Source organism: Carcharodon carcharias, chromosome 12 (genome assembly GCF_017639515.1).
Source record: "Carcharodon carcharias isolate sCarCar2 chromosome 12, sCarCar2.pri, whole genome shotgun sequence".
NCBI classification, from domain to species: domain Eukaryota; kingdom Metazoa; phylum Chordata; class Chondrichthyes; order Lamniformes; family Lamnidae; genus Carcharodon; species Carcharodon carcharias.
Window position 1 is genome coordinate 56,877,629 of NC_054478.1, and position 27,541 is coordinate 56,905,169.

Consider the following 27,541-nt stretch of genomic DNA (forward strand, 5'->3'; position numbering starts at 1 on the left):
GCTGACCAGAGACATTGCAAGTGAAGCTGGATTTTACTGAGAAATCACATATTTCTAGATCATTTCGTGGGACTTGTCATGTTTCCATTATACTTCGATATAAAACGATATAAAACATGAAATGAGAGTTTTTAAGTACACCTTCAAAAAATTATACGGGTAAAGAAAGATATAGCATCATAAGCACTGGTTTGCGGTGGTATTTAGGTTAGTTATGAAAGATGTAAGATGACAAGAGTGACCCGAACTGCTTGAAAAGCTGCAATGATGCAAAAAGACAAGAGGTAACAGAATTACATGGACTATGCAGTGCAGAAACAGGGCACTTGCTGACATTTATGCTCCACTCAAGCCTCCCTCATCATACTAACCTTCCTCATTTAACTACCAGCATAACCCTCTATTTGTTTCTACCTTACATGCTTATCTAGCATCCCTTTAAATGCATCTATACTATTTGCCTTAACTACTCCCTGTGCTAGGGTGTTTCACATTCTCTCCACTATCTGGGTAAGTTTCTCTTGAATTCCCTATTTGATTTCTTGGTGACTATCTTACATTGATAGCCCCTAGTTTTGCTCTTGCCCACAAGTGGAAACAACCTAGCATAACCCTTCATAATTTTGAAGATCTCTATTAAATCATTTCTCAGCCTTCACTTTTAAATAGAAAGAGACCAAGCCTGTTCATCTTTTCTAATAGGTATATCCTCACATTTCGGATATCATGCTTGTAAATCTTTTTTGCAGTGCCTCTATATCTCTTCTATTATATAATGATATATAATTTTTGCAGGAGGCATTCCAAATGTGGTCTCACCAAGGTTAAAAATAAACTTAAGATAAAAGCAAAAAACTGTGGATGCTGGAAATCCAAAACAAAAACAAAAATATCTGGAAAAACTCAGCAGGTCTGACAGCATCTGTGGAGAGGAACATAGTTAACGTTTCGAGTCCGTATGACTCTTCAACAGTTCTGTTCAGTGTCACATGAGCTGGGACATGTCTATGAACTTTATTAAAAATTTTTATTAAAGTTTAAAAACCTTCATGAAACCCCATCCCATCCGTGACATGATAAATGTGAAGGCTGCCTGGGCTCTTCGCCTTTACACCATCCTTAAGGTTGGATGGGCAGCTCAAGACTGGCCCTCTATCCAGCTCTACCTGTCTCACCCTCCCTTAAACCAGCTTATATTCCACTTATTTTCTATTTTTCCTTAGTTCTGTTGAAGAGTCATATGGACTCGAAACATTAACTGTGTTCCTCTCCGCAGATGCTGTCAGACTTGCTGAGTTTTTCCAGGTATTTTTATTTTTGTTTTTGTTTTGGATTTCCAGCATCCGCAGTTTTTTGCTTTTATTTTCGCTCAGTTAATTAGTTTAATTGCTGTTTAAATGGCCTTAATAGGCCTTTGACAGTTCGGCGGGCGCACAGCCAACTCCAGTGCTTGCCCACCGAACCCAAGATCTGAGTGACACGTGGTGTAATTTTATGCATTGGCAAGCGGGCCCCGCCCCCGCTCGCTGACCCGAAGATTTTAGCCTATGAGTATTATTTTCCCTATAATTATTGTGATGCCTATTTGCTGCATCTTTAGAAACAGGAATAAAAATCTTTTCATACCTATGATTTACGCGGGGTACAGTGCTCATGAGCTCTACCAAAGTTATCACTGCTCACTGTACATTAAGAACATAGGAAGTAGGCCATTCAGCTCCTCGAGCCTGATCCATGATTCAGTTCAATCATGGCTGATCTTTAGAAATGAGGTACCTGCATTTGCATTCCTGCCAACTACCTCTTAGCACAGGCACATGACTGACCAATGGGTTAGCATTTCTATATTGTCTTTGAGGAGAATTGTTTGTCTGCAAGCCAATGATTTTACATCTAAAGAGAGATGCTACCCATAGTTCCAGAGGAATATCCATGTGATTTTAACAAAGTTAATATGTATCTATTGCTGAGGTATGCTTCACTTTATCATGAGATCTCTGAATGATATCAAATTACTGACTATTGTAGTTTTTCAATCTTAGGGAAATACAGGTGTTCTACTGGGAATGTTTATGGTGACCCTGGTTGTCTTGGTTGCTCTGGTGACAGTTTTATCTGGAATTGGCGTGTGGGAGAGGTGCAGTCTTGGAAATGGTGGAGTATATTCTATGCTTTCTACAGTTCTGGGAGGTCGAGTAGGAGGAACTTTTGGATTTCTCTACGTATTTGGACAGGTAATCAAGACTTCGGATTTTATGAACCATTTTAGAATTCTCTGCCTCTGCTTGCCTCTGTTCTGAGATTTTATGGCAATTCTATGAAAAATGTGAAATTGAATTTGACCATCAAATCACTGAATTCTATGGGAATAGTGTCTTAACCTTTCACTTCTTTGTCACAGAAGTAGTGGCTCCCAATATTCCAAAATAATGACAGTGATCAATCTGGGATTTGGGGATATGCCTGGAGGAATTCTAGACCAGTTGTGGATTTGAATTTAGCAGCTGCTGGCTAGACAAATTGAATTGAAGTGAGGTCCAAGATTTTAAAAATGAAACAAAAGGCGCAGAAAAGGAAGTGACAATTTATAATACGTTACAACATGAAGGTTGCCTTATACTGATCATACTGGTGTCAGCCTTCAAGTAAACTACCTCATTCTGTGTGCAAATCCTGTAGATGGTATCTGGTCATTTACGCAGGTTTGCTATTGAACTCCCAGCAATGCTAGCAACCACTTAACGTTAAAGTCCACTTATGGCACATCCTTTGTGCAAGAGGATTATTCAAACAGGAATTCTCTGCCAATATAGTGATTCAAATCATAGTTGGAAAATCCAACAGCAACTGCTGGACCATCTGCAAGTTTATTTGCAGGGAAACTACTTTAGTAGGTACATGTAATGCTACCTTCCTAACAGAGGCCTGAATTTTTTTGTGTGAAAATGCCAGCAGAGGCCAGAATCTGGAAGTTCCATCCTGTTTCTGGCTTCTACCATTTTCGTAGGTGAGGGGATTGGGGATGGGTTGTAAATTTACAACCCATTCCCATTCCCCCCACCTACAAAGCAGTCCATGTTCAAATGCAACAAGACCTTGACAATATCCAGGCTAGGGCTGACAATTGGCAAGTAACATTCGCGCCTCACAAGTGTCAGGCAATAACCATCTCCAACAAGAGAGAACCCAAATATCGCCCCTTGACATTCAGTAGCATTACCATTACTGAATCACTATCAACATCCCGGGGGGGTTACCATTGACCAGAAACTGAACTGGACTAGCCATATAAATACTGTGGCTACAAGAGCAGGTCAGAGGCTAGAAAACATGCAACGAGTAACTCACCTCCTGATTCCCCAAAGCCTGTCCATCATCTACAAGGCACAAGTCAGGAGCGTGATGGAATGCTTCCCATTTGCCTCGATGAGTGCAGCTCCCACAACACTCAAGGAGCTTGACACCATCCAAGACAAAGCAGCCCACTTGATTGGCATCACGTCCAAAAACATTCACTCCCTCCACCACCGACACACAATAGCAGCAGTATGTACCATATGCAAGATGCACTGCAGGAATTCACCAAGGCTCCTTAGACAGCACCTTCAAAACCCACGACCACTATCTTCTAGAATGACAAGGGTAGCAGAGAGATGGAACACCACCACCTGGAAGTTCCCCTCCAAGTATCTCACCATCCTGACTTGGAAATATATCGCTGTTCCTTCAATGTCACTGGGTCAAAATCCTGGAACTGCCTCCCTAACAGCACTGTGGGTGTACCTACACCACATGGACTACAGCGGTTCAAGAAGGCAGCTCACCACCATCTTCCCAAGGGCAACTAGAATTGGTCAATAAATGCTGGCCCAGCTAGCGAAGCCCACATCCCATGAATGAATAAAAAAAAACCATGGTTCCTGGAGGCTGCTGCCCATACAAATCAGCAGCTGCTTCTACTCCTGTGATCCTGGTGAGGTAGGTGTGAAGAAGTATGTAGAGTAGAATTAAAAGGAGCAGGTCTGAACCTTGTGGATTCGTTTGGATAGTCAGGGTACCCTTTTGGAGAGGTAAGGTACCCTTTTGGATCTGGTTCCGGGGACACCTTTGGGAAAGGTAAGGCACCATTTAGGGTAGGTTAGGTATCCTTTGGGTGGGTTGTTAAAATTAACTCATTGGAACTTTCAAGCTGCCAAAGAACTGTCAAGCTGCAAAAGAATTGTTAACGCTCATTGGAACTGTCAAAGCTGCCAAGGGATTTAACTCTGCTGGGCTTTATTTTTTTTTAAGTGTGGAGTTTAAAAAAAACAGTGGGTGTTATTTTATTCTGTTGACATAAGCCTGAGGGTTATCATTATAGGATTTATGCTGCATGACTGATATTACAACCTAACATTATCACAAGGGTGTGCCTATTAAGTGAGAAGTTTGATTGACAGCTCCAAGTGGTTATAGAGTAGAAATGTTTGTTTTCATAAGAGATTAGTTGAAGGAATTTCAATGTATTGATTTCTTTTAACAATTCAATGTATTGATTTCTTTTTTTAATACTGACGTCATCAACTGACACATAAATTTATTTTATGCCAGCAAGGCTCATGAGGTTTGCCCATGGTGGATACCAGGTGAGTTGGCATGGAGGGGGGTTAAGAGAAAAGGGTAGTGGGTGGGGGACATAGGCTGGCATGAGTTGGCATGAAGGGGATATAAAGAGCCATGGGGGTGTGCACAGTATAGGTTGGCATAGAGTGTATGAGGGGCCATAGTGGTGGGTGGCAGGGCATAGGGTGGCATGGGAGTATGAGGGGCTATGGGAGTGTGCAGAGGGACATAAGGTGCATGGTGATATGGGGAGCTAGGGGGAATGGGTGGGGGCATGAGGTGGCACATGTTGGCATGCGAAGTGTGTGGGAATGGGTGAGGGCTGGAGGGCCATTTTATTTTAACCATTTATGGAATATAGAGACAGGCCTTCCGCCCAGCCAGTTTTTGCACCCAACAGCCTCCTCACTCACTCTGGGGCAATGTGGCTGACTTCTAATCCTGCCCAACCCCCAGAATGAAAATACAATCTTCTGGATCTCTTTTTCCTGGGTCAGTTTGGTGAAGCTGGAAAATATCCTGACCCTCTGCTTTTAACCCGAGGGCAAAGATCTGAGCCAAAGTTTAGTTTTAGTATTTGTCTTAGCTTATTTCTGTTCAAAAAAAAATACAAGTTCTTTGTTTTGTACCTATATTTTTGTGTCAGCGGTTATGTTGTATAGATCAAAGGAAGAAACCCATTTGACATTTTGATCTTAAACCAGTCTGTTTTTTTAAGTATATGAAATGAACAATTGAACTTTAACAGGAAACGAGTAGGATAATCACTATGATTTATACCTTTAACTCACAGCTGAGAGCTGATAGCTGAGTTGCAGCGTTGAATAAATAAACTAACAATAAAAGGATTTTCTTCCATTTTTCTTTGTGACGAACCTTAGAATTTTGGAACAGAAAGAGACACTCAGTTCAGCAAGCACATGTCAGTTCTCATGCAAGAGAAATTTAGCTAGTTTCATTCCCCCACCCTATCCCTGTAGCTCTACAAAATGTCTTCCCTTCACTTGAATTCTGTTTTGAAAGCCACTATTGAATCATCTGCATCCACCACCTTTCCAGGCAGTGCATTCCAGATCATGACTATTTAATTTGTTTAAAAAAATGCTTTTCCTCATATCGTCTTTGGTTCTTTTGCCAATGATTTTTGAAGCCTGTGTCCTTTGTTCTCAATCCTTTCCAAATGGGAATAATTTCTCTCTATCTACTCTGTCTAGACCACTCATCATTTTGAACAGTACTATTAAATCTCCTCTCCTCCTTCTCTAGGACAACCACAGTTTCTCCAAACTATTCATGTAACTGAAGTTATCTTTACCAGCCCAAGCTGCCAATTGATTGTAGTAATGGGGAGGCTTTGGAGCATAATGCTAATGTAGAACATATAAAGCAATCCTTGGCTTTCTGATACTAGATTTCATCCGCATGTCTGGTGTGCACGGTCAGGAGAAGTCCTAATTCCCTGAACCCGACTTCTAAAAACTGAACCTCAGATTTTAGGTCCGGAGGTCGTGGGGGGCAGGGGAGATGGGCTATATTAGGATTGGGGCCGGCAACCCCAGAAATAGGGAGTGGTTGGGGGTAAGCCCAGCATGGGTTGGGTGACTTGGGTACAGATAAAATGTGGGCCCTCAGGCCCAATTTGAGAAGTTGGTCATCCATGGTAAAGTCCCTATACCTCAGAGGAGACGTCATTGACTTGTCATTTGAGTGAGAATTCTGTAAATGTTGTCCAACTGTTAGCTTATGCTGGAACAGATGGCCCATCATGGGCTTTCCCTGAGAAAAAAATGTCATTGTTGCTGTCTATTCGCAATGTACTGTGCTGGAGCACTGAAACCATGGAGTGGACTACAAGACACAGTCATGGATATGGCATCGTTTTGCCACCACTACCTGGAACAGATATTCTGCAGCCAGGTAGTTAGTTGCCAAGACTCAGTGGATGAATGAAAAACATTGCTGAAAAAAGAGATTTTTTGTCAAAGCTTTTCGTCTTACACTCATCAGGACAATTTGCAAAAAAATACCAATGTCAGGGGAAACAACATATACTGTATGAGAAGAATGTGCTGTTTGATTGGCAAGTGGACTCTGATTGGTGAACAGTGCCATGGTCATTATCCCATCTACTTGCCCTCTTGCCACCCATCTATCAGGAATTGTCCACACAGCTGAGCCTCGACCAGACCCCTCAGATCTGCACACTGGCATGGAATAACAATGTGACTTAAGGGGGAGTAAACCAGTAGGGCTGTCAGTAATCGTAGGGCACAGCATGCTTTGGAGTTACAGCTGAAACATACATGGCACCAAGTATTTGTGCAGATCCATTTTCTCCACCAAATCTTCCTAGTAATCATTGATGGTATAGTGAAAATAGTTACTGCATGTGAGCATATAAAAATGAATGAGAGCATTGTAATCTGAATGGCTCACAATGCCTTTTGCCTTACATTTTTATTGATAGAATGACAGAGGAGATGTGGGGGAGAGGATGAGTCCAGCTGCCCCACGCTTTTCTGATCAGGACCTCTTGGTGGAAGAGGTATAGAGGAGAAGACCGGCTTGCTGGCTGGCATAACCCACCTACAACAACCAAGAAGGTCTGGATTCAAATAGCGGCTGTGGTAAGCGCAGCAGGAAACCATCAGCGCTCATGGATTCAGTGCAGGAAAAGGTTCAATGACCTGCTGTATTATGGCAAGGTGAGTGGCTTGGCTCGTCCACATGGAGCTCCAAGAGAAGGGTCACATTTGCTGCTTAAGAGTGAGACTTGGTACATGCCTCTGCTTCAGCAATGAGGATTGTATGTGTAAGCTTCTCATGTAGGTGCACACAGAACACATGTGAGTGAGCACTGTGATGCACAGACACAGTGAAGAAAAATATTCCTGCATGCACCATATATCAGGCTAACATGAAATCATATTGTCATTGCAGTCAAAAAGGGTGAATGACGCTAAGGCAATGGCCTGGACTGGGGGTGGGACAGCCTGGTTGAGAATAATTCACTTGGTTGAACAATGGTTATGGAGATTGCCAATGTTTCTGAGCAGCTTTCTGTTGGTGATGGTGAATAAAGGCACCTTGGAACATGGTGGCAATGTGGAGGTCATGCTGTCACTTCCCTGAGCACAAGGGGACATTGGCATGAGAGGGAGCGAAACGATGGGGTTGCATTGGACAGTGTGGGCATGGTTATGGCAGTGGTGTGCACCAGAGCATTATCTCATGATGAGAAGGGCTATACCTAAATTTCGTGGCTCACACAGATTCCAGCTCTGCTCCTTCACCCCCTTGGGCCAGATCATCTCTTGGTCATCAGGAGGAGGCAGTGTCACATCATAATAGCTCACATCGCCAGCTCAGATACAAGCACTTTGGAGAGACGTAGTGCATGTGTAGAGTTGGTGTCACAGGGTGAAAGTTAGTACACCAGAGTGCAGGAGGAGATGTTAGAGTCAGTCTCTCCTTGGCAGAGGGATGGAAATCACTGGGCAGAAACATGGAGCCTCAGGAATCCCCGTTTGGGACACAATATTTGGACAATCAGCAGTAGATGTATGAACATCTGGCGGAGTTCCGTAAGGCAGTGGGAGCTCTTGAGTGCGAATGGAGGAGTCCATCCCCATCATGAGCTCCACATTGTCCCGGGGGCTCAACTGCATGAGCTCCGACCATGAGAGATTGGCAACTCTCATAGAGAAACAGCAGTACTCGAAGTGGGTGCACGCAGCATCTCGGCCACAAAAGGGCGCAAGCCTCCCTCAGTAGCCTGGATCAGTCTGCTCAGATTATGAGAACTGACTTCCATGTAATATATGAGGAGTTGCATACCCTTAACAGTACAGTCCCATAGTTGGCACAGCGGTTGCTGGAATGGTTGCTGGTTGCTGCGCACCAGCAGCCAGTCCCATCAACCCTACCTGAAGGCCAACCCAGGATGATGTAGGTCACTGAAGAGGTTGAAGGTAATGAGAGCTTCCCAGCACCCTCATTCTTCATCTTCCGCCTCCCCAGCCCCTCTGCCAGAGTCATCTTCTGCTCCACATGTGCCAGTGACCGCAGCTGCCCGTGCAGAGGCCACAGTCTGAAGGGCGTCCCCAATAGGTGCCTGCATGACAGAGTTGGCCACCAGGCTCCCTATTGCCCTATAGACTGAGAAATGAGCAGTTTTCCTTTACCTCTTCCGAGGCAACACCAGGTGGTGGCGGGGGCGGTGCATTTCATAGGAGTGTGTGAGAGCACAGGGTCTTGCCTATACCACTAATGGGTTCACCATGGTTACACTTTTCACATTGCATATATAACATTTGAGCACTTTTTGAATATATTTACACACACTTGTAGATAACTCACTGTGTGTTTGTACATTGCAGAACGCCAAAAGATTGGTAACATTATGAAGGGCGTTCTTACCAGTGATAATGAAGGTGGTATACTGAGGTCCGTCTTGAGGTCAAATCTTCAGGAACAAGGGTTTGACCATATTTGTGAGGTGCTGGAGGGCTTCTACCTTCTGTCGTCTATCACAAGGATCCAGTGTTCAAAGGCTCAAGCACTGAGATGCTCCATGTAGCTTTCATTGTCCATCCAAACTTGACTTTAAGGGAGGCTAAGTGATCAGACAGCACAAAGAGATGTTGGGAAGCAGGTGCATCTGGAGCATGCATGCTGGAAGTAAGGCATTCATCTGCACAGCACTGCCATACATTGGCCTAGGTGTAGGCATCGCAGCTCGAGATGCCATAAATGCTCCGGTTCATCTGCCGGCCCCACTACATTAACAGCATTTGTATGGCTGTTGGCAGAGGATGTGCTTTATGAGGGTAGCAGAGGTTTATGGAAGCCTGGAATATTGAATATGGCACCCACTTCAGGAACTGAACAATTGGTCGGAATGGATGATGTGCAAGTTTTTCAAGGAATTGTTATTGCACAGTTGTGGGCTCACCTTGTGCAATATGCCTTATTTGTGTGTTCGTTGGCACACACAATTCTATCAGAATGTAGAGGGTATAAAGTCTTAAGTCATGTCATTCTCAGCATTGTGGGGATGGTTTGATTATGGACGAGGTGGCAGCATTGGTGCCTCATTTACAGGTTTATGTGAGGGGACCCGGTTGTGAAGGACCTTTTACCATGTGCGTTTGTAATATGTTGAGGCCTGTGCTTATGATGGTGATGGTTTCTGCTATTTTATTGTAACTGAGTCAAACTCACTGATGTTGATTCTCTCCTTTGTGGGAGATGGGCATTTCCCTGAGTAATTGCTGCATTAATGTAAAAAGGTTCTTTACTCGGAAGTTGCTCACCAGAGACTGGATGATGGCAATTGTGAGATAGGAGGGCCTTATGTGAATCGATTTTGCACACGGTCATCTCTGGCAGTGATCCCCTCCTGCACAGAATCAGCCCTGGGTTACATGGCCATGTCTCCCAGCTATTCGGCCATTGGCAGCCTCCTCATCCTCCTACATTTGGGAAACATCAGAATGGACAGGGCTCCCTTCTCCTCTTCATCTTCCTCATTCCCCTCCTCTTCAGAGGTTGAAGCTCCGCTTATTGTATCGTTGTCATCGATTTGTATGTCCCTCAACTGCACAATGTTGTGCAACTTGCAGCAAGTTATTGCTCTTCTTGAAACCCCTGCTGGGGCATACTGCAGGGCTCCAGCTGAGCAATTGAGGCACCTAAAGCACATTTTAAAAATACCAATTCCCTGTTCGATTGTATTCTTTGCGATGGCACAGCTGCTGTTGGAGTTGTGCTCTGCCTCAGTTTGAGGGGTCCTAAATGGCGTCATTAACCAGCTTCTTTCAGGATGGCCCTTGTTCCCTAGAAGACTACCATGGATCTGCAAGAGTGGCTGAAACAGCTAAGGAAGTTGGGAACCCTTAGTATGAAGGAGTCATGGCAGCTGCCAAAGAATCTTGCACATGCTTGAAGGAAGATCCTGCTGTGGTCACAAGCCACCTGTAAATTGAGTGAGTGGAAGGACTTCTGGTTGATGAAGGTGTCTGAATTATGAGTTGGAACCATGATAGCAACATGGGCGCAATCAATAACACCCTGCACCAGAGGGAAGCTTGTGAATTGGCAAAGGCAGTGGCTCTCTGCATCTGAGATAACAAATCTACAACATTACTGCGATCCCCCACACAAGCATACAGGGCATTAGTTACAGCCTTAATACAGCTGTGTGCTACTGACGGGGAACTGAGATATACCAGACAGGTCTTCTGCTGAGACTTGTAAAGAGCCTGAGGCACAGAAGTGATGGTTACCTTTACAGCCACTGGCAGGGCATGGGGGTCAATGGATTGCAGCTTGAGTTGTTGCTGAACCATGTGATATATGTCTGTCACCTCCTCACATCTTAGCCTCTGTCGCCTTCAGCACTGCTTCTCTGTCACATTGAGGTATGATGTCCTAGGCCTATGCACCCTTCCTGCAGGGTATTACCTGGTTGTCCTGCCTCTATTCTTCTTCCTTCCAGGTGTGCATGGCACCCTCTTCCTTCTGACTTGCCCTCCCTCTGGCTTCTGACTGTGAATGTTCACTTGCTTCTATGGCGCTTATGTGCGAGGGTCCCATGCCCATCTTGTATCTTCCTTTGCATGAAGTGCTATGCGCCCTTCTCAAATTCTTCCTGGCACCTGGGTACATGAGTCAATTGGGACAAAAAAAACTGCCCAGTGAGTCCAGCAGTCCCACCCTCCTACATCCTTGGGTCAAAGCAAGATGGTTTGAATTCAGTTTTTGCCAATTCTGAGGCCATTAAGACAAGTTTAAAGCAAATTCCAGAGGGGATCCATACCTCCCGAAAGGGGTACCCTGGCAATCCAAAAAAATGAGCACAGTTCAGACCAGCTCTTCCAGGTGTACTCTGTGCACATCGTGTTTTAGACATCTATAAGACCAAAATCTGACTTGAGTGGAGGCAGCTACTGATTTATATGGCCAGCTCCGTGAAATGCGCATATGCAATTCCTAGCCCAGGCCCATTCCTGCCCCCCACCCATGAAAATGGTAGGTGCTCTGTTCAGGGGCGGGACTTCAAATTTTTGGACTTAGCCTCTATTTTCGCTATGAAGGAGAGGCTCTCCATTGTGGTGAAAATACAGGACTATTTGTCAATCATCAATACTATTTGTAACTTTCATACACAATTAAATAGGGAAGAATGGAGTATTCAGCCTCTTCATGAGTAAAAGCTCATCACAGAGCAGCCATGATCTAATTGAATGGTGGAACAGGCACAAAGGTCTGAATGGCCGACTTCTTTTCCTGTTTCTATGAATTGCAGCATCAATGAGTTTGTCATATCTTTACTGGCCACTAGATATGCAGATCATGTAGGATTGAAGTAGTTTAATACAGGGGAGTTGGTTACAATGATTGTACTTAAGTTTTATTCCACTTGAATTTTGTCTTCTGTTGACTAGCATTATTGGCTGAGGGAAGTGTGAGGTTCTGCCTGTTCAGTGCTTCTAATTTTTTTTATTCTTTCATGGGATGTGGGTGTCGCTGGTAAGGCTAGTAGTTGTTGCCATTTATTTGAATAAGGATGTCTGCTGACAGAGCTGCTCCTGGCAGTCATGGAATGATACAACACAGGAGGACGTGGCCCATCATGTCTGCACCAACACTTTTGTAAAGCTAACAATTAATCCCCCTCCCCTGCTCTTACCCCAAAACTCAATAAATTTTCCCTTCAAGTATTTATCCAACTTCCTTTTGAATGTTACTATTGAATCTGCTTCCACTACTCTTTTAGGTGGTACTTTCCAGATCACAGTGACTCTTGTGCAAAACAATGTTTCCTCATGCCACCTCTGCTTTTTTTTTGTCAATCACCTTAAATCTCTGCCCTTTGGTTATGCACCCATCTGCTGTTGGAAACAGTTTTTCCTTATTTATTCTCATCTAAACCATTCATGATTTTGAGCAGCTTTAAAATCTTCTCTTAATCTTCTCTGCTTTAAGGAGGACAATCCCAGCTTCTCCACAAATCTGAAGACCCTCATTGCCGAAGTCATTCTAGTTCACCTCTTCTGCACTTGCTCCAAGGCCTTGGCATCCTTCCTGTGGTGCCCAGAGTTGAACACAGTCCCAGCTGAGGCTTAACCAGTCACCTGACTTTGCAATTTCAAGCTCACACATTAATAACAACATCACCTTATATTTATATAGCACCTTTAAAGTAATAGAACGTCTTGATTAATAACTAGGAATGCAAAAGGTCGAGGATTAGCACGCTATTTGCTTTAGTAGACTACTGCTCATCATAGAAGCCAGCAAACAATGTTAATAAGATGTACTTCTGATGACAAAGATAAAATAATGCTCTCTTTCAGTGTGTTGCAGGTGCTATGTTTATCACTGGCTTTGCTGAATCCATTGCTGACTTGTTGAACCTCAGTAACATCTGGGCAGTCCGGGGAATTTCACTTGCTGTGCTGTTGGGATTACTGGGAATTAACCTAGCAGGAGTCAAATGGATCATTCGGTTTCAGCTGTTGCTATTGGCCTTGCTGGCTATTTCTACAATGGATTTTGTTATTGGCACTTTCGCACACCTGGACCCTGGTAAGAAAATACATTTGTCAGCAGCAGTATAGTGTGTAGTTTGATAAATCCTGGATTTATGTTTGGATTTCCAGCATCCGCAGTTTTTTATTATTATTGATAAATCCTGGCTCTGTTTGTGGCTAAAATCATAAGAGAAAGATCGATCTTTACTGCTCATGTTGTGCTGTGTGCCCCAGTCAGTGGCACTCATAAAATGCTGATAGTAATGCAGGCAAAGAATTAATTGGAATTCCTCCTTTTGTTGCTTACAAGGTGTTAGTCTGAAATATTATAATAGCAGATACTTTATGCCATGAAATGCAGAGTGCACATCGAAGGTCCTGAACATGTCTAATTCTGTTTTACTTCAAATCAATGAACAAAGTGACTGTAAAAGTCATGACAAAGTATTGCACTTACAGGAAGTAGGTATCTATGCATTAGAACCATAGAACCATAGAAAAGTTACAGCACAGAAGGAGGCTATTCGGCGCATCTTGTCCATGCCAGCCCGAGGACACCCAGGTACCCTTTCTAATCCCACCTTGCTGCACCTGGCCCATAGCCCTGCAGCTTACAGCACTTAAGGTGCAGATCCAAGTACTTTTTAAAAGAGTTTAAAGTTTCTGCCTCTACAACCAACTTGGGCAGAGAATTCCAGACACCCACTACTCTCTGCATAAAAAAGTTCTTCCTCATGTCCCCCCTACACCTTCTGCCACTTATCTTGAATCCATGTCCCCTGGTTCTAGAATTCTCCATCAAGGGAAACAATTTTATCCTGTCCACTCTATCTATTCCCCTCATAATTTTGTACACCTCAATCAAGTCACCTCTCAGTCTTCTTTGTTCTAAGGAAAATAACCCCAACCTATCCAATCTCTCCTCGTAGCTACACTTTTCTAACCCTGGCAACATTTTTGTAAACCTCCTCCGCACTCTCTCCAGAGCTATTACGTCCTTTCTGTAATGTGGTGACCAGAACTGCACACAATACTCCAGTTGTGGCCTTACCAGTGTTTTATACAATTCCAACATTATATCCTTACTTTTATATTCTATACCTCTGCCAGTGAAGGAGAGCATTCCGTATGCCTTCTTTACAACCTTGTCTACTTGAACTGCTGCCTTCAGGGACCTGTGTACTTGTACACCAAGATCTCTCACTTCAGCTACCCCTCTTAGTATATTCCCATTTATTTTGTAATCCCTGTAACTGTTTGACCTCCCTAAATGTATGACCTCACACTTCTCTATGTTAAAATCCATCTGCCACTTTACCGCCCACTCCACCAACCCATCTATATTGTTTTGGAGATTACTTGTAAAATAAGCATACATAGAATTTCTCTGTCACTCAGTAAGAAGTTTTTATTTCTCCAGTTTATGCCCCCCTTTTTTCTCTTTATGTTTGACTTTGTCGCATTCATTTTCTTTCACATTTGTTTATTTTTTTTCACCCCTCTGACAAAACAAGGCTGTCATTATGCTTCCCATGCTACCTGCTTTAGTTAAGAGGCTGAGCAGACTCCAGCCTTGGCCTTTTAAATTCCTGACAGCGACGTTATAATTTTAACTAAATTGGTTGGCCTGTGAAAACATAGATTTTGTTTTTTTGTGAAGTTCCAAAAGGACAATAATCCCACCCTCTCCTCTGTCCCTGCTTCAACCCAATCCCCTTTTACTTGGTTAGAGCTGTCAGCAGGATCCTTCCTGTGAAGTGAGACCCTGCCAGTGCTACTAAGGGGAGAAGAGAGATCCAACGAGCAACTTAAAGTGGCAGAAGATTGGAATGATGTCTTCCAATGAAGATTTTAGCTGAGGCTGAGGCTTTCAGCAAATAAGTATTTCTGACTGTCTGGAGAAAGAAGGGACTGCAGCAAGGTGGTTCCGCTCCATCTGGACATTGACAGTTGCTTCCACGGCTAGTCACCTCATCTCAGGAAGTTGAAGGTAGATAGCATGTGGGGAAGTATTGGTCCCAGAGGAAGCATCGAGAAGGAAAAACTGCTTGAATGGCCAGCCATGCAGCATACTTTATCACCCAAAATTCCTGACGTGTTTTGCTGAAATCACAGGGGTGAATACCCCTCTCAGTGGTTTTTTCTCTGCTTTTATAAGCAACTCCATTTTAGGACATAAAAGAAGGCTGATAAACCGCTTCCCAGCTGGTCTTGGTAAACACAATGAACAATTCACGGATTCTCATTCTATGGTAGGGTTGATTTTGAACAGGCAGCTGATCTTAGTTTCCCATTGTGTGCATTTTTAGACTGTTTCTTTTTGCATGTTTCTTTTTTGGTTTCTGTACATTCTAGGATTGCTGGATGTTTAAGTGTAGATTCGTGGTTAGTCTGAATCAGATTCCAAGATGTAAGAACCTGGAATTCAGTAAAAGAAACTCAGTGTATTAGTATAGTGTAACAAACTGGTTAGTGACCAGTAACTTTGTTGTTTAAAGTAGACTAAGTTTGAAATCCCAGTTACCCACTAATGTCATAGTGTCCTAGAGTTTACAGCATGGAAAGAGCCCTTTAGCCCATTGTGTCCACGCCGGTCATCAAGCCCCTGTCTACTCTAATCCCATTTTCCAGCTCTTGGCCCGTAGCCTCGTATGCGATGGTGTTTCACATGTTCATCTAAATACTTCTTAAATGCTGTGAGGGTTCCTGCATCTACCACCCTTTCAGGCATTGAGTTCCAGATACCCCCACCCTCTGGGTGAAAAGATTTTTCCTCAAATCTCCTCTAAACCTTCTGCCCCTTACCGTAAATCCATGCCCCCTGGTTATTGATCCTTCCACTAAGGGGAAAAGTTTCTTCCTATCTACCCTATCTATGCCCCTCATAATCTTGTATATCTCAATCAGGTCCCCCTCAGCCTTCTCTGCTCCAAAGAAAACAACCCTAGTCTATCCAATCTCTCTTCATAGCTGAAATGCTCCAGCCCAGGCAACATCCTGATGAATCTCCTCTGAATCCTCTCTAGTGCAATCACATCCTTCCTATAGTATGGCGACCAGAACTGCACAAAGTACTCCAGATGTGGCCTAACTAACGCTTTATACAATTCCATCATAACCTCCCTGACCTTGTATTCAATGCCTCAATTAATAAAGACACGTATCCCACATGCCTTCTTAACCACCTTATCTACCTGTCCTGCTGCCTTCAAGGATCTATGGACATGCACACCAAGGTCCCTCTGATCCTCCGTACTTCCTAGGGTCCTACCATTCATTGTGTACTCCCTTGCCTTGTTAGTCCTCCCAAATGCATCACCTCCAGCACCAAGCCCTACAGTACGCCATTGGACACAGGCTTCCAGTCACAAAAACTGTTTTCGACCATCACCCCAGCCTCCTGCCACTAAGCCAATTTTGGATCCAATTTGCCAAATTGCCCTGGATCCCATGGGCTCTTACCTTCTTGACCAGTAGGAATAAAAGGGGATAAAGACAAAAGACTCCATGGTTTTAAACAAACAACATAAACTTTACTATACAAAGTCGGCAAAGTAAAACAATTTACAATACCTATGTTATACCCCAAAATTCACAATTAACACAAGGTAGATATAAATTAAAAGGCAAGCTGTGGTTTAACACACTATCCTGCACATTAAAGGGCAGATGTGATCAAGATAGATCCCATGGATTTCTCAGCAACCCAGCCAGATATCAAGGACCAATATGAGTCACAATTTCTTGTTAAAACTCTGTGTCCCTCATGAGAGATTTTAACTCTTCACATTTGAAGATTCAGCCTCTGAATTTCTTCAAAAGCTACTCTAAATTGGACTGCCTCAATGACTGCTCACCTCATGATGGCTCAGTCTCTTCTCCTGCATTCCACAAGATTTGCAAAGCTGCATTCCTGACTTGAATTACTAGCACACTTCCAACTCTTTCATAGACTGCTAGCTTCACTAAGCTGGCACTGCTCCTGGGTTTCTCTGAACTCCAGTCTCCTGGCTGCATTGAGCAATACAAATGGCTCCCAGTACTTCTCTGAGCCCTAACTGCCTGAAGCCTACTAAGGGCTTCTAAGATTCTCTGTGAGCTGCAAACCACACAAGATCCAAACTGTAACTAACCCCCTTTCCCAGCAAATTCATAAGTAAGTTGAGACTAGAGAACCTTCTTAAGCTCCACCCATCTCCATGATGATGTAGCCTTTCAAGGTTCACTGAATGCTTTTAGCTATGACTGGCAAAGCAAAACATCTCACTGGACTACACTTCTTTGTAAACAGTGTTGACATCACATCTCCAGTTCTCCAGCTAAATAAATCCACCTGCTATTTTATGGCTCCATCTTTTCTATTCTGACTGTATTAAACAAACATGAGCAACCTTCTGAACTGCCATTTTATTTCAGGTGTTCTGGCAATCTCTAAAGTCCTGCATTTTAGTTACCTTACCAGTTTGTTTCTTAACTGGCTCACAGATAAATGAGGAGTTTTTACCTTCAGGAACCATTCCTGAATTGTGACATGCTATCCTAGACTGTGGAAAAACAACATTTCCCACTATATAATTTCCTAATGTAACATCTATATTTTAATGGGTAGCTGAGGAACAATTCCAACCACACAAGGTCCCTTCATCAGAGCACAATTTAAATTTACTTTATGCAAGGGAAAGGCACACACTTTCCATCAACACCCTTTATTAATACAGTTTGCTTCACCCTTATCTATTCCCAAACAGACAAGGCCAAAGAACCTGACCACATAGCGGACAGGAATCTTCAGCTGAGGAAAGTGAGGTGGGAGAAAGTATTGTCAAGGCAGCTAAGAGAGTTGATAGGCTAATTGGATAAATTATTTGATTGTCTATCCCCAAAAATAGATAGAGAAGTCAGGGAAAGAAGAGTTGGAGATGCACTAAGACAAAAGAAAGGTAGAAATTGGAAGGAAAGTTGAAGAAATTTTCCAATCATTTTTTTCATTCATTCTTGGGATTTGGGCCTTGCCAGCTAGGCCAGCATGTATTGCCTGTCCCTAATTGCCCTTGAGAAGGTGATGGTGAGCTGACTTCTTGAATCGCTGCAGTCCATTTTGGGAGGAGAGCAGGAATTGGTACCAATACAATCAGCAATGCACAGAGAAAAGACCTGAGGGAAGGCACCTGAGTAGAACTGAAACAAAGAATGTTCCACATATGCCCTGAAAAGGCAAGCACAGTTAAGATTCAGATAGGTTCTCATAACAACACTCTTTATTTGGAGGAAGTGAATAGAGTCAAGCAAGAAATCATTGAATATAAGAACAAGTTCAGTCAGGCCTAGGAGGGTGGTGGATGTGGACTAGTGGATCTCCATTCATGGAAAAAGTGGACAGCCCTTGGGTTGGCATGGTAGGAATGCAATTGTAGAGGGATTGAATATTCATTGTGAAAAACAGATGGTTAGGACCTGGAAACTGTTATTAGTGTTAGACGGTGTTTAAAGAATCATAGATATAGGTGGAAAGAGATTGGACAAGGGGACAGGGTCCTCGACCATCCTATTTTCCATACCTCTGCTTTAACCCCATCCCCTCTGTCTCAGAACCATGATAGGGTTCCACATCTTCACCCTCCAACCCCCAGATGCCACATTCAAAAGATCATCTTGCAACATTTCTGCCAGCTCCAGCATGATGCCACCAACAAACAGATCTTCCCCTCTCCTTCCCTTTCAGAATTCTGAGGTTCCACAATAACCTCATATGCTCTTCAATTAACCACAATACCCTTCCTCTGACCTTGCCATCTTCCCATGCAAGCACAGGAGATGCAACACCTGTCTTTTATCTTCAGGGTACTGTGCAGGGCCCCAACAACTCTTTGCATGTGAAATGGTGGTTTACTGCTCCATTTAATTTAGTATACTGTATTCTATGCTCATGATGTGGCTTCATTTACACTGGACATATCAAACCCAGATTAGATGATCACTTTATGGAACACCTCTGCTCAGACTGCAAGTGTCCCTTGAGCTTCCAGCCATCTGCCATTTTAATTGTCTGCCTCACTCCTATTCTGCCCTCTCTGCTTTCAGCCTTCTATACTGTTACAATAAAACTCAACATAAGCTCCAGGAGCAGCATCTTGTCTTTCGATGAGGCGATTTACAGTCTTTCGGACTCAACACTGAGCTCAATGGTTTCAGATCATAACCATCATTCCCATTTTTTTTCGGACAGCAGCTTTTGGTACTGATCCTGCTATTGCCATTTACGTTCCCTCTAGACCATTTTTGTTTCTTTACTGTCCTACTATGTCCTTTTGCTTTACATCACCATCCCTTCTGTCATTTAATCTTTCCTGCCTTCCACCCAATTGCAGACTTTTCCTTTTGTTTTTTCCTCCCCTTACCCCTTTTCCTTCTTCTGTACTTGCTTAAAACATGTTACTTCTCTTTAATTCTTTTTATTTCTGATGAAAAGCCATTGCCCTGAAACATTGATATTGGTTCTCTCTCTACAAATGCTACCTTACCTGCTGTGTATTTCCAGCAATACGCTGCTTTATTCTTGCATTTATAAATCACTTTTCACAAACTCAGGGTTCCCAATAAGTACTTTTGATGTCACTATAACGTATTGCTCTAAGGCATTATCTCCGATATCTATTAGTAGAAGACCAGATGCTTGGGAGCAGCCCAGATTTTTAATCCATGGTGAGGAAATCATGTGGAGTGGCTGTAAAGAAAACTAGAAAATAACTTACAAAATCGGGGGAGGGAAAATTGCTGGAGCAAAGTTGTCCAATCAGTAGAGCTTGAATGCTGCACATCATGCACATGCACAGCAATACACTTAGAATCCAGTTGAGGGCTCTGTTGTTCAGACCATCCCTCTGGTGTCTAACTTTTTAGAGCTTTGTTATGCCTACAAAAAAAATAAAATCAGGAACAGCCAAATCTAATGCAACTAAGCACCAAAAGGAAATTGCACCACTTGCTTTTTATATAAGACATTGTCAATTGGCAGTAAAGAAATGAATCCAGGGCTTAATTTCCTCTCTTAAAGACCGGAAGTTTCACTCTAATTTGATTATCCATGTTTGCATGTTTTTATTGGTAAACTCAGGTTACAGGAAATATGGATAAAGAAACTCTCGATGCCAGTTTTGAGATTCCTGTGTGTTAAAGAAATGCTCTCCTGGAGGAGATTTTTGATTTATCATTCTCTCTCAAACTCTTTATTTTTTCAAGCACCAATATACTTTTTCTCTGCTCATTTTTAGTTTGCTTTCCATTGAGGGAGAAGTAACTGTCTCAGCTAGTACATGGTTAGGAAGGATATGGCTGTCAGCCGATGATGAGTTGCTGACCCCTGAGGGTGTCTGCTTTTCCCTGTTCTTTTTGCAGTGATTTCCTTGTTTAAAGTACATAGAGAAACTGATATTACTGATATGGCTCATTTTATGTTCAAAGACAAACATAATGTTTGGTAATTGCACAGTTGCAGTAAGTGTTTATCCAATGAAACTTACAGAACAGTTTTGAATGCAGTTTCAATTCTTGAAGTTTTCTTGTTCTTTTTGCACTGGAAATTTTTGCCAATTTGCTAAATTCATATAGTTCTCTTATTCATAGAACTGCCATATAACAATTTATGTCAGAAGCTATAAATGTATACATTTATCGTTGGTTGAAATATAGCAACTTATTGTTTGTGACCTTTCTCACAATTACTGACCTTTCCTCTTTAAATTTGATTTCATTTTCAACAATGCCACTCCCCATTATGCATCCTCTTTCAGTCACCTAGTAGGATGCTCTGAACTGCTGGGTGTATAGAATGGTTACAGCACAATGCTGTTTGCAATTCGACTTGTCATGTCTATGTTAGCTCTCTGCAAGTTAGCGAGTCCCACTCCCCATAATCCTGTACATTTTTTCTCTTCAGCCTCTTATCCAATTCCTTTTGAAAGCCACAATTGAATCTGACTCCATCACATTCTCAGGCAGTGCATTCCAAATCCTAACTACTCTCTACATAAACAGATTTTTCCTCATGACGTTGTTGGACCTTTTGCAATTCACCTTATATTGGTGTCCTCTGGTTCTCAATCTTTCCGACAGTGGAAACAGTTTTTCACTATCTACTGTGTCTAGATCCTTCAGAATTTTTAATACTTTTATCAAATCCCCTTTTAAACTTCTCTGAGGATAACAGCTCCAGCTTCCCTAATCTGACCTTTTAACTGACGTCTGTTGTCCCTGGAACCATTTTCATAAACTTTTTCAGCATCCTCTCTAAAACCTTTACATCCTTCCTAAAATAGTGGTGCCCAGAGTTGGACACAATACTCCACTTGAGGCCAACAAGTGTTTCATAAAAGTTCATATAACTTCCTTGCTTTTGTGCTCTATGCCTCTATTTATAAAACTCAGGATCCCATATGCCTTTTTAATCACTTTCATAACCTGCCCTGCCCCCTTCAACAGTTTGTGCACATGTACCACAAGTCTCTGATCCTGCACTGCCTTTGGAATTGTATCCTTTATTATGTATTGTTTCTCCTCGTTGGTCCTACCAAAATTTATTACTTCACATTTCTCTGCATTAAATTCCATCTGCCACATGCCTATCCATTCAACTGGCCGGTTTGTGGCCTTTTGAAGTCTATCACACAATTCGCAATACTTCTAAGTTTTAACCCATGTATAAACCATGACTGGCCAATGGAAGATTGATAAATTGATTGAATGACCTGCAATATTCACTGGAATGGTTCCAGGAATGAGAGATTGCAATTATCTGGATAGACTGGAAAAGCTAGTCTCCTGTTCTGCTTAGAATAGAGAAAGCTAGTTGGGATTTGAGTTGTTTCAACGAATGAAGGATTTAGATAGAGTAGACAAAGTAAACCATTTCCAGTAGGGTCAATAAACAGAAGACACAGATTTAAGGTTACTAGCAAAAGAACCATGGCAACATGAGGAAGACTTTTTTTAGGTAATTGATGATTTGGATTTGTAATGCACGTGATAGGGTGGCAGAAACAGTTTCAAACATAGCTTTCAAACGGAATTGGATAAATATTTGAAGAAGAAAAAATTGCAGGAATATGGGAAAAGAGCTGAGGATTGGGACAAACTGAGTTGTTTTTTGAAGGAGCCAGCAGAAATCGATGGGTTGAATGCCTTGCTTTCATCTTATACTATTCTATGATTGACAATCACTTGATTGGCCAATAAGAGATAGATGTGTGGGACCATGTGATGCGCAGCATGTACAACTTGTGACTGGTCAGCAGAAGGTGGGTACATGGGGTGTTAAGCTACAATATACTGAATTGGTATGCAAATTACCCTCCCTCAGAGTGTTAACGGAGATGCCACTCCATCCAACAACCTAACCAAAAAATAGATTAAACTCAGCTAGTTGAGACATCTGAAACTTAAAGTAACACATGTCTGGCTGGAAGACAAACACATAGCTGAATTTAGTTATGATTCCCTATGGGAACTTGTTAAATGCCTCCACCCCTGGGTAAATTCATCCAACATCAGAAATGGCTGTTGATATCTGGTCATGTATACTGCAGAATGTTTGTTTCAAGTACATACTACAAGCTAGGTAAAACATGAAATGAGAAAAAAAGCCTTGCTTCTCTGTAGTGTCTTTCATGACTTCAGAATAACCCAAAGTGCTTTACAGCCAATGAAGCACTTTTGAGGTGAGTTCATATGTAGCAATGTTGTAGTATTTTTCTTTGGTGATGTTGTTTGAGGGATAAATATTGGCCGGGACATGAGGGAGAACTCCCCAGCTCTTTGAATAGTGTCATGGGATCTTTTGCCTGAGAGGGCGTATGGGTTCTTGGTTTAATATCTGAAAGACAGCATCTCCATCGGTGCAACACTCTCTCAGTACCAGATCCTTATGTTTAAGTCAGATAGGCTTACCACATAATCATGTTTTTTAAGGATTATTAAGGCACTGCAACTAAAAAAAATCCAATCTATAATGAAATTCCAGTTATTTCTCTTTATGGTTGTTCCAGATGTTTCCACTGTTAACATTCTCACCAGTTTTAGTTGTATTGATGAAATCTATGGCTATGAGAGCAGGCGAATGATCTGCCCCTAAGCCATTTGGAAGAGCAATGATTAAGTATGAAGGAGTTATCCAGAGGCAACTCTGCTTTCATTAATCTCTTTCTTCCAGATCTCTGCTCTGTGTCTCCCCAGAGCAAGGATGACTGAGGTGGGAAATACAATGAAAGAACTGAGGCTTCCTTCCTGTATTGCAATGTGCACTGTTAGCTGCATGCCACAGAGCTCCACTAACCTTTCTAGTGCTAATTCAATCTGAATTTTCCAAATTTTCAGTCTGATTTACCAAACTCTCTAGGGGCTAAATTTCCATCTGGGTTCGGAGGTGCGTTTCAGTGGACGAATGACCACACTTTGATTTTTTTTGGAAAAAGTTAGATTTTTCTTCAAATTCCCCAACCAGTGGCGTTTTTCGCTGGCCCTTTTGTGGGTTGGGAATGCTTAATGTGCAAAACGCATACCCATCCCTTCGAGGTCGGTTCCCCATTTTAAATGGGGGCTGAAAATTGGATGTCCTCCTGTATTTCACTTTCATCTGGTGGTGCTGGATTTTCGGTAGCCCGTTAAAAGCAGGCTAGGTTTAAGAGTTTATGAAGAAAATGGAAAACCTGCTGAGGAGTCGGGCACTTTCTACAACTTAAGTGTAAAGTCTTTTGATGCCTTAAAATGTCATTATTAAGTGCTATATTGTAATGTAGATGTGTTTTTGGTGCAGTGATTCATCATAGAGATCTGTCCTAACAAGGGTAAATTGACCCTTACATTGACCAGCATTGTGTAATTGTTCACATGCATTACAGTACTTTTCCAATGGAGAATTGGGGTGAATGGGGTGGGTGGGGGGCATAAGAGGGTGAGGGATGAGACTTAGGGGCCTTTAAACGATGTTGGGAGCTGGGCTGCTGTGTTGGTGAACCGAGGTGTGCCTTCTAACTGGCTTGCCTTCGCACCCATACTCAACCTCCTCATATACTCCAACACAGCTTGCAAAATGCAGTGCGAATCTGACCTCTGTATGAAAAGATGACAATTGCTCATAAAGCCACACATAGGTCAGGTTTTGTATTTTGTGAGCTGTGAAAGTGTGAAGATCAGGTTTTCCCAAGCCTAGATGAAAATTCAGCCCCAGTGTTGAAAGGAGACCATAGGAAATGCTGACACCTCATTGGGCATCATAACAAACCAACAGAGGTGCACAACAAAAAAAGGCAAGGCGGGTAGTTGGAATTGGTATTTGTGTTTTTTTCTATGGCATGGTTGAATAATGGGGCACTGTATCAAGGAGAGCCAATTCATTGAACAGTATTGTGGAGCTTATTGTTTGATTATCTGCCAGTCAGAACTGAGATGCACATATGGAATTTGTTTTGTTTTAGTCCTTTGTAGGATGTGAGCACCTGTGGCATGACCAGAATTTGTTGCTCTTCCACTAATTGTGCTTGAGAAGGTGGTTGTGAGCTGCTTTCTTCAACCGCCACACTCCATCAGGTGTAGGTACACCTATATGTACTGTAAGGAAAGAAGTTCCAGGATTTTGACCCAGTGACGGTGAAGGAATGTCAATATAAATCAGGATGGTGTGTGGCTTGGTGGGAAACCTGCAGGTGGGGGGTTCCGATGCGGCTGTCAAAAGAGCCTTGGTGAGTTATTGCAATGCATCTTGTATACAGGACACACTGCTGCTACTGTGCATTAGTGCTGGAGGAAGTGAATGTTTAAGGTGTTGGATGGTCTGCTGATCAAGCGGGCTGTTTTGTCCTGGATTGGTTGAACTCCTAAAGTGTTGTTGGGGCTCTATTCATCCGTGAAATTGGAGAGTATTCCATCACACTCCTAACATATGCCTTGTGGATAATGGACAGACTTTGGGGTGTCAGGAGGTGAGTTCCTAGCTGCAGAATGCCCAACCTCTGACCTGCTCTTGTAGCCACATTATTTGTATCGCTATTCCAGTTAAGTTTCTGGTCAATGGTAACCCCAAGGATAAAAATGGTGGGGGAATTCAATGATAGTAATGCTGTTGAGTGTCAAGGGGAATGGTCAGATTCTCTCTGTTTTGGAGATGGTCAGTGGCTGGCATAAACTGTTATCCTCCATTATCTCATTGTTGATTGGCTGATTGGCAGGACATGATTCACTCCAATGCGGACTGAAAGCAGAGGGTAAATTGCATGTCTTGAATCATTTACTGGCAGAATTTTGTTAAATTGAAGAACTTAATAATTTTAAAATAGATGGATAAAGTACACCTTTGACTCATAGTTTGGAAAATTTAGGTTGTTAAAAATAGTTGAGGCTTTCTGCAATTTGCAAGTTTGGAGCAGAAATTTTCTAAATGTTAGAAACATTTTTGTAGAGATCATTGTTAAAAAGGAAGCCAAACCCAAATGGTAAACATTGGGGAAGCAGCCGCATGTTGTTTAACTCATTGAATATTCACTCCAACTGTGTAATGGTGATTATGTTTTGTATCCAACTACAAGATTATCTGTTTACAATCTTTTCAAGTTAATTGAAGACTAATTTACAATCGCAGCATTTACTCCATAGTTGATTTTGGTTCAATTGCAGGAAATGCTCATAACAGGAAATTGCACTTCACATTTGTCTAACCTCACAAATGTTGATCAAACCCATGAAATTAAAGATATAATGATCTTGGGGCTCAGGAACTTTCAGAGTACAACACTAACTAGATATGTATAGTGAAGCTGAGCTTAAATCCCAATCCCAATTTACTTAATGAAAAGAAAATTGTTCCTGACACATGGGCTATGTTTATTGCCATGCCTAGTTGCCTATTAGAAGATGGTGATGTCGCACCTTCCATTTGAACTTCTGTCATCCATGTGGTGATAATACTCCTATAAGATGTCCGTCAAGGAAATTAAAGGATTCTGACCCAGTAATGAAAGAGTGGGGATGCATGTCCATGTCAAGATGATGCATGATGTAGAGGCATTGGTGTTCCCATCACATTGCTGCTGCTGTTCTTCTTGGTGTTAGTGTCCACATGGGGAGGGGACAAAATAACCATGGTGAATTGCTGTTGTGTATCAAGTGGATAGTTCTCACTATAGCCACAGTGTCAGTGATAGAAAAGTGGATATCAAGTCCGCTGGCAAGGGGAACCATTTAAGCAAACTACTTTAGTCAATTGTCGTGCCCTCAAATTGTCACATGGTGAAATTGATTGATTCAGCAAAGACAAGGGATAGAACCTGACCAGGTTTCTATAACTCATTGCTAGGACAAGGAGTGCATATACCCAGTTAACAATACAGGAACTCAACTGGATAAATTTAAATCAGTCAACCAAATGGAGTATATCACTTTAGGGAGAGAAGAAAAAGAGGAAATATTGTGAAATTGGTTATGACTGTAATTGTGATCAATACTGTGACTGGTCTAAAGCTGCCCCGCCCACCAGGAACTGCATGGTGTAGGGTTCACATAGTATTAATGCTACGCATTGTGCAGAGGTAGGTACAGTACTACTGTTGTAAACAATGTAGAGTAACCACATCTCAGTGTAGAAGTAGAGAGCTCTATGGTGAACTAAATGCTCTTTGACCATCAGTGATAATACCCATCATCCATATCATTAAATTGCTAAGATAAAAACAAAAAACTGCGGATGCTGGAAATCCAAAACAAAAACAAAAATACCTGGAAAAACTCAGCAGGTCTGACAGCATCTGTATTCCTCTCCACAGATGCTGTCAGACCTGCTGAGTTTTTCCAGGTATTTTGTTTTTGTTTTGTCATTAAATTGCTAGTTTGATACAAATGTTACTTACCTTTTTAGCTGTACTAAGTATCATAGCAGGTTGTATTTTGTTGCGCATGTGGACTTTTTTCCATCTGCACACTTTCCACATTAGTGGGCACAGACTACAGTATCTCATCCATCAGTCAACATCACTAAAACAGATTATTTGACCAGTATTTTACCAAGTTGGTGATTGAGGCTGAAACGCTCAACTCATTTAAAAGGTACCTGGATCTGCATCTGAAGTGCTGTAACCTGAAAGTCTATGGACCAGGTTCTGGAAAGTGGGATTAAAATGAGCGGCTAGTTTCTTTTTTCTCTTTTTTTTGGCCAGTGCAGACATGGTGAACTGAATGGCCTCTTTCTGCACCGTAACTTTTCTATGATTCTGTGGTTTATTGTTGTTTGTGGGTGCTTGCTGTGCACAAATTGGCTGATGTGTTTCCTACATTGCAACAGTGACAACACTGAAAAAGTTTTTATTTGGCTGCAAAGTACTTTTACGTAGGATATAAGGCGCAGACCATTCAGTCCAGCT

At 42.3% G+C, this 27,541-nt stretch overlaps 1 protein-coding gene across 12 annotated transcripts in view; it reads left to right on the forward strand.

The window, feature by feature from the left end:
• slc12a8 (solute carrier family 12 member 8) overlaps positions 1–27,541 on the forward strand; it is a 170,660-nt gene that overhangs the window by 40,186 nt on the left and 102,933 nt on the right. For all 12 annotated transcript variants that reach the window (XM_041201661.1, XM_041201665.1, XM_041201663.1 and 9 more), the window contains 2 exons: positions 2,043–2,234; positions 12,963–13,194. In XM_041201661.1, coding sequence (XP_041057595.1) covers positions 2,043–2,234; positions 12,963–13,194 — 424 coding nt within the window. The remainder of the gene's footprint in view (positions 1–2,042; positions 2,235–12,962; positions 13,195–27,541) is intronic.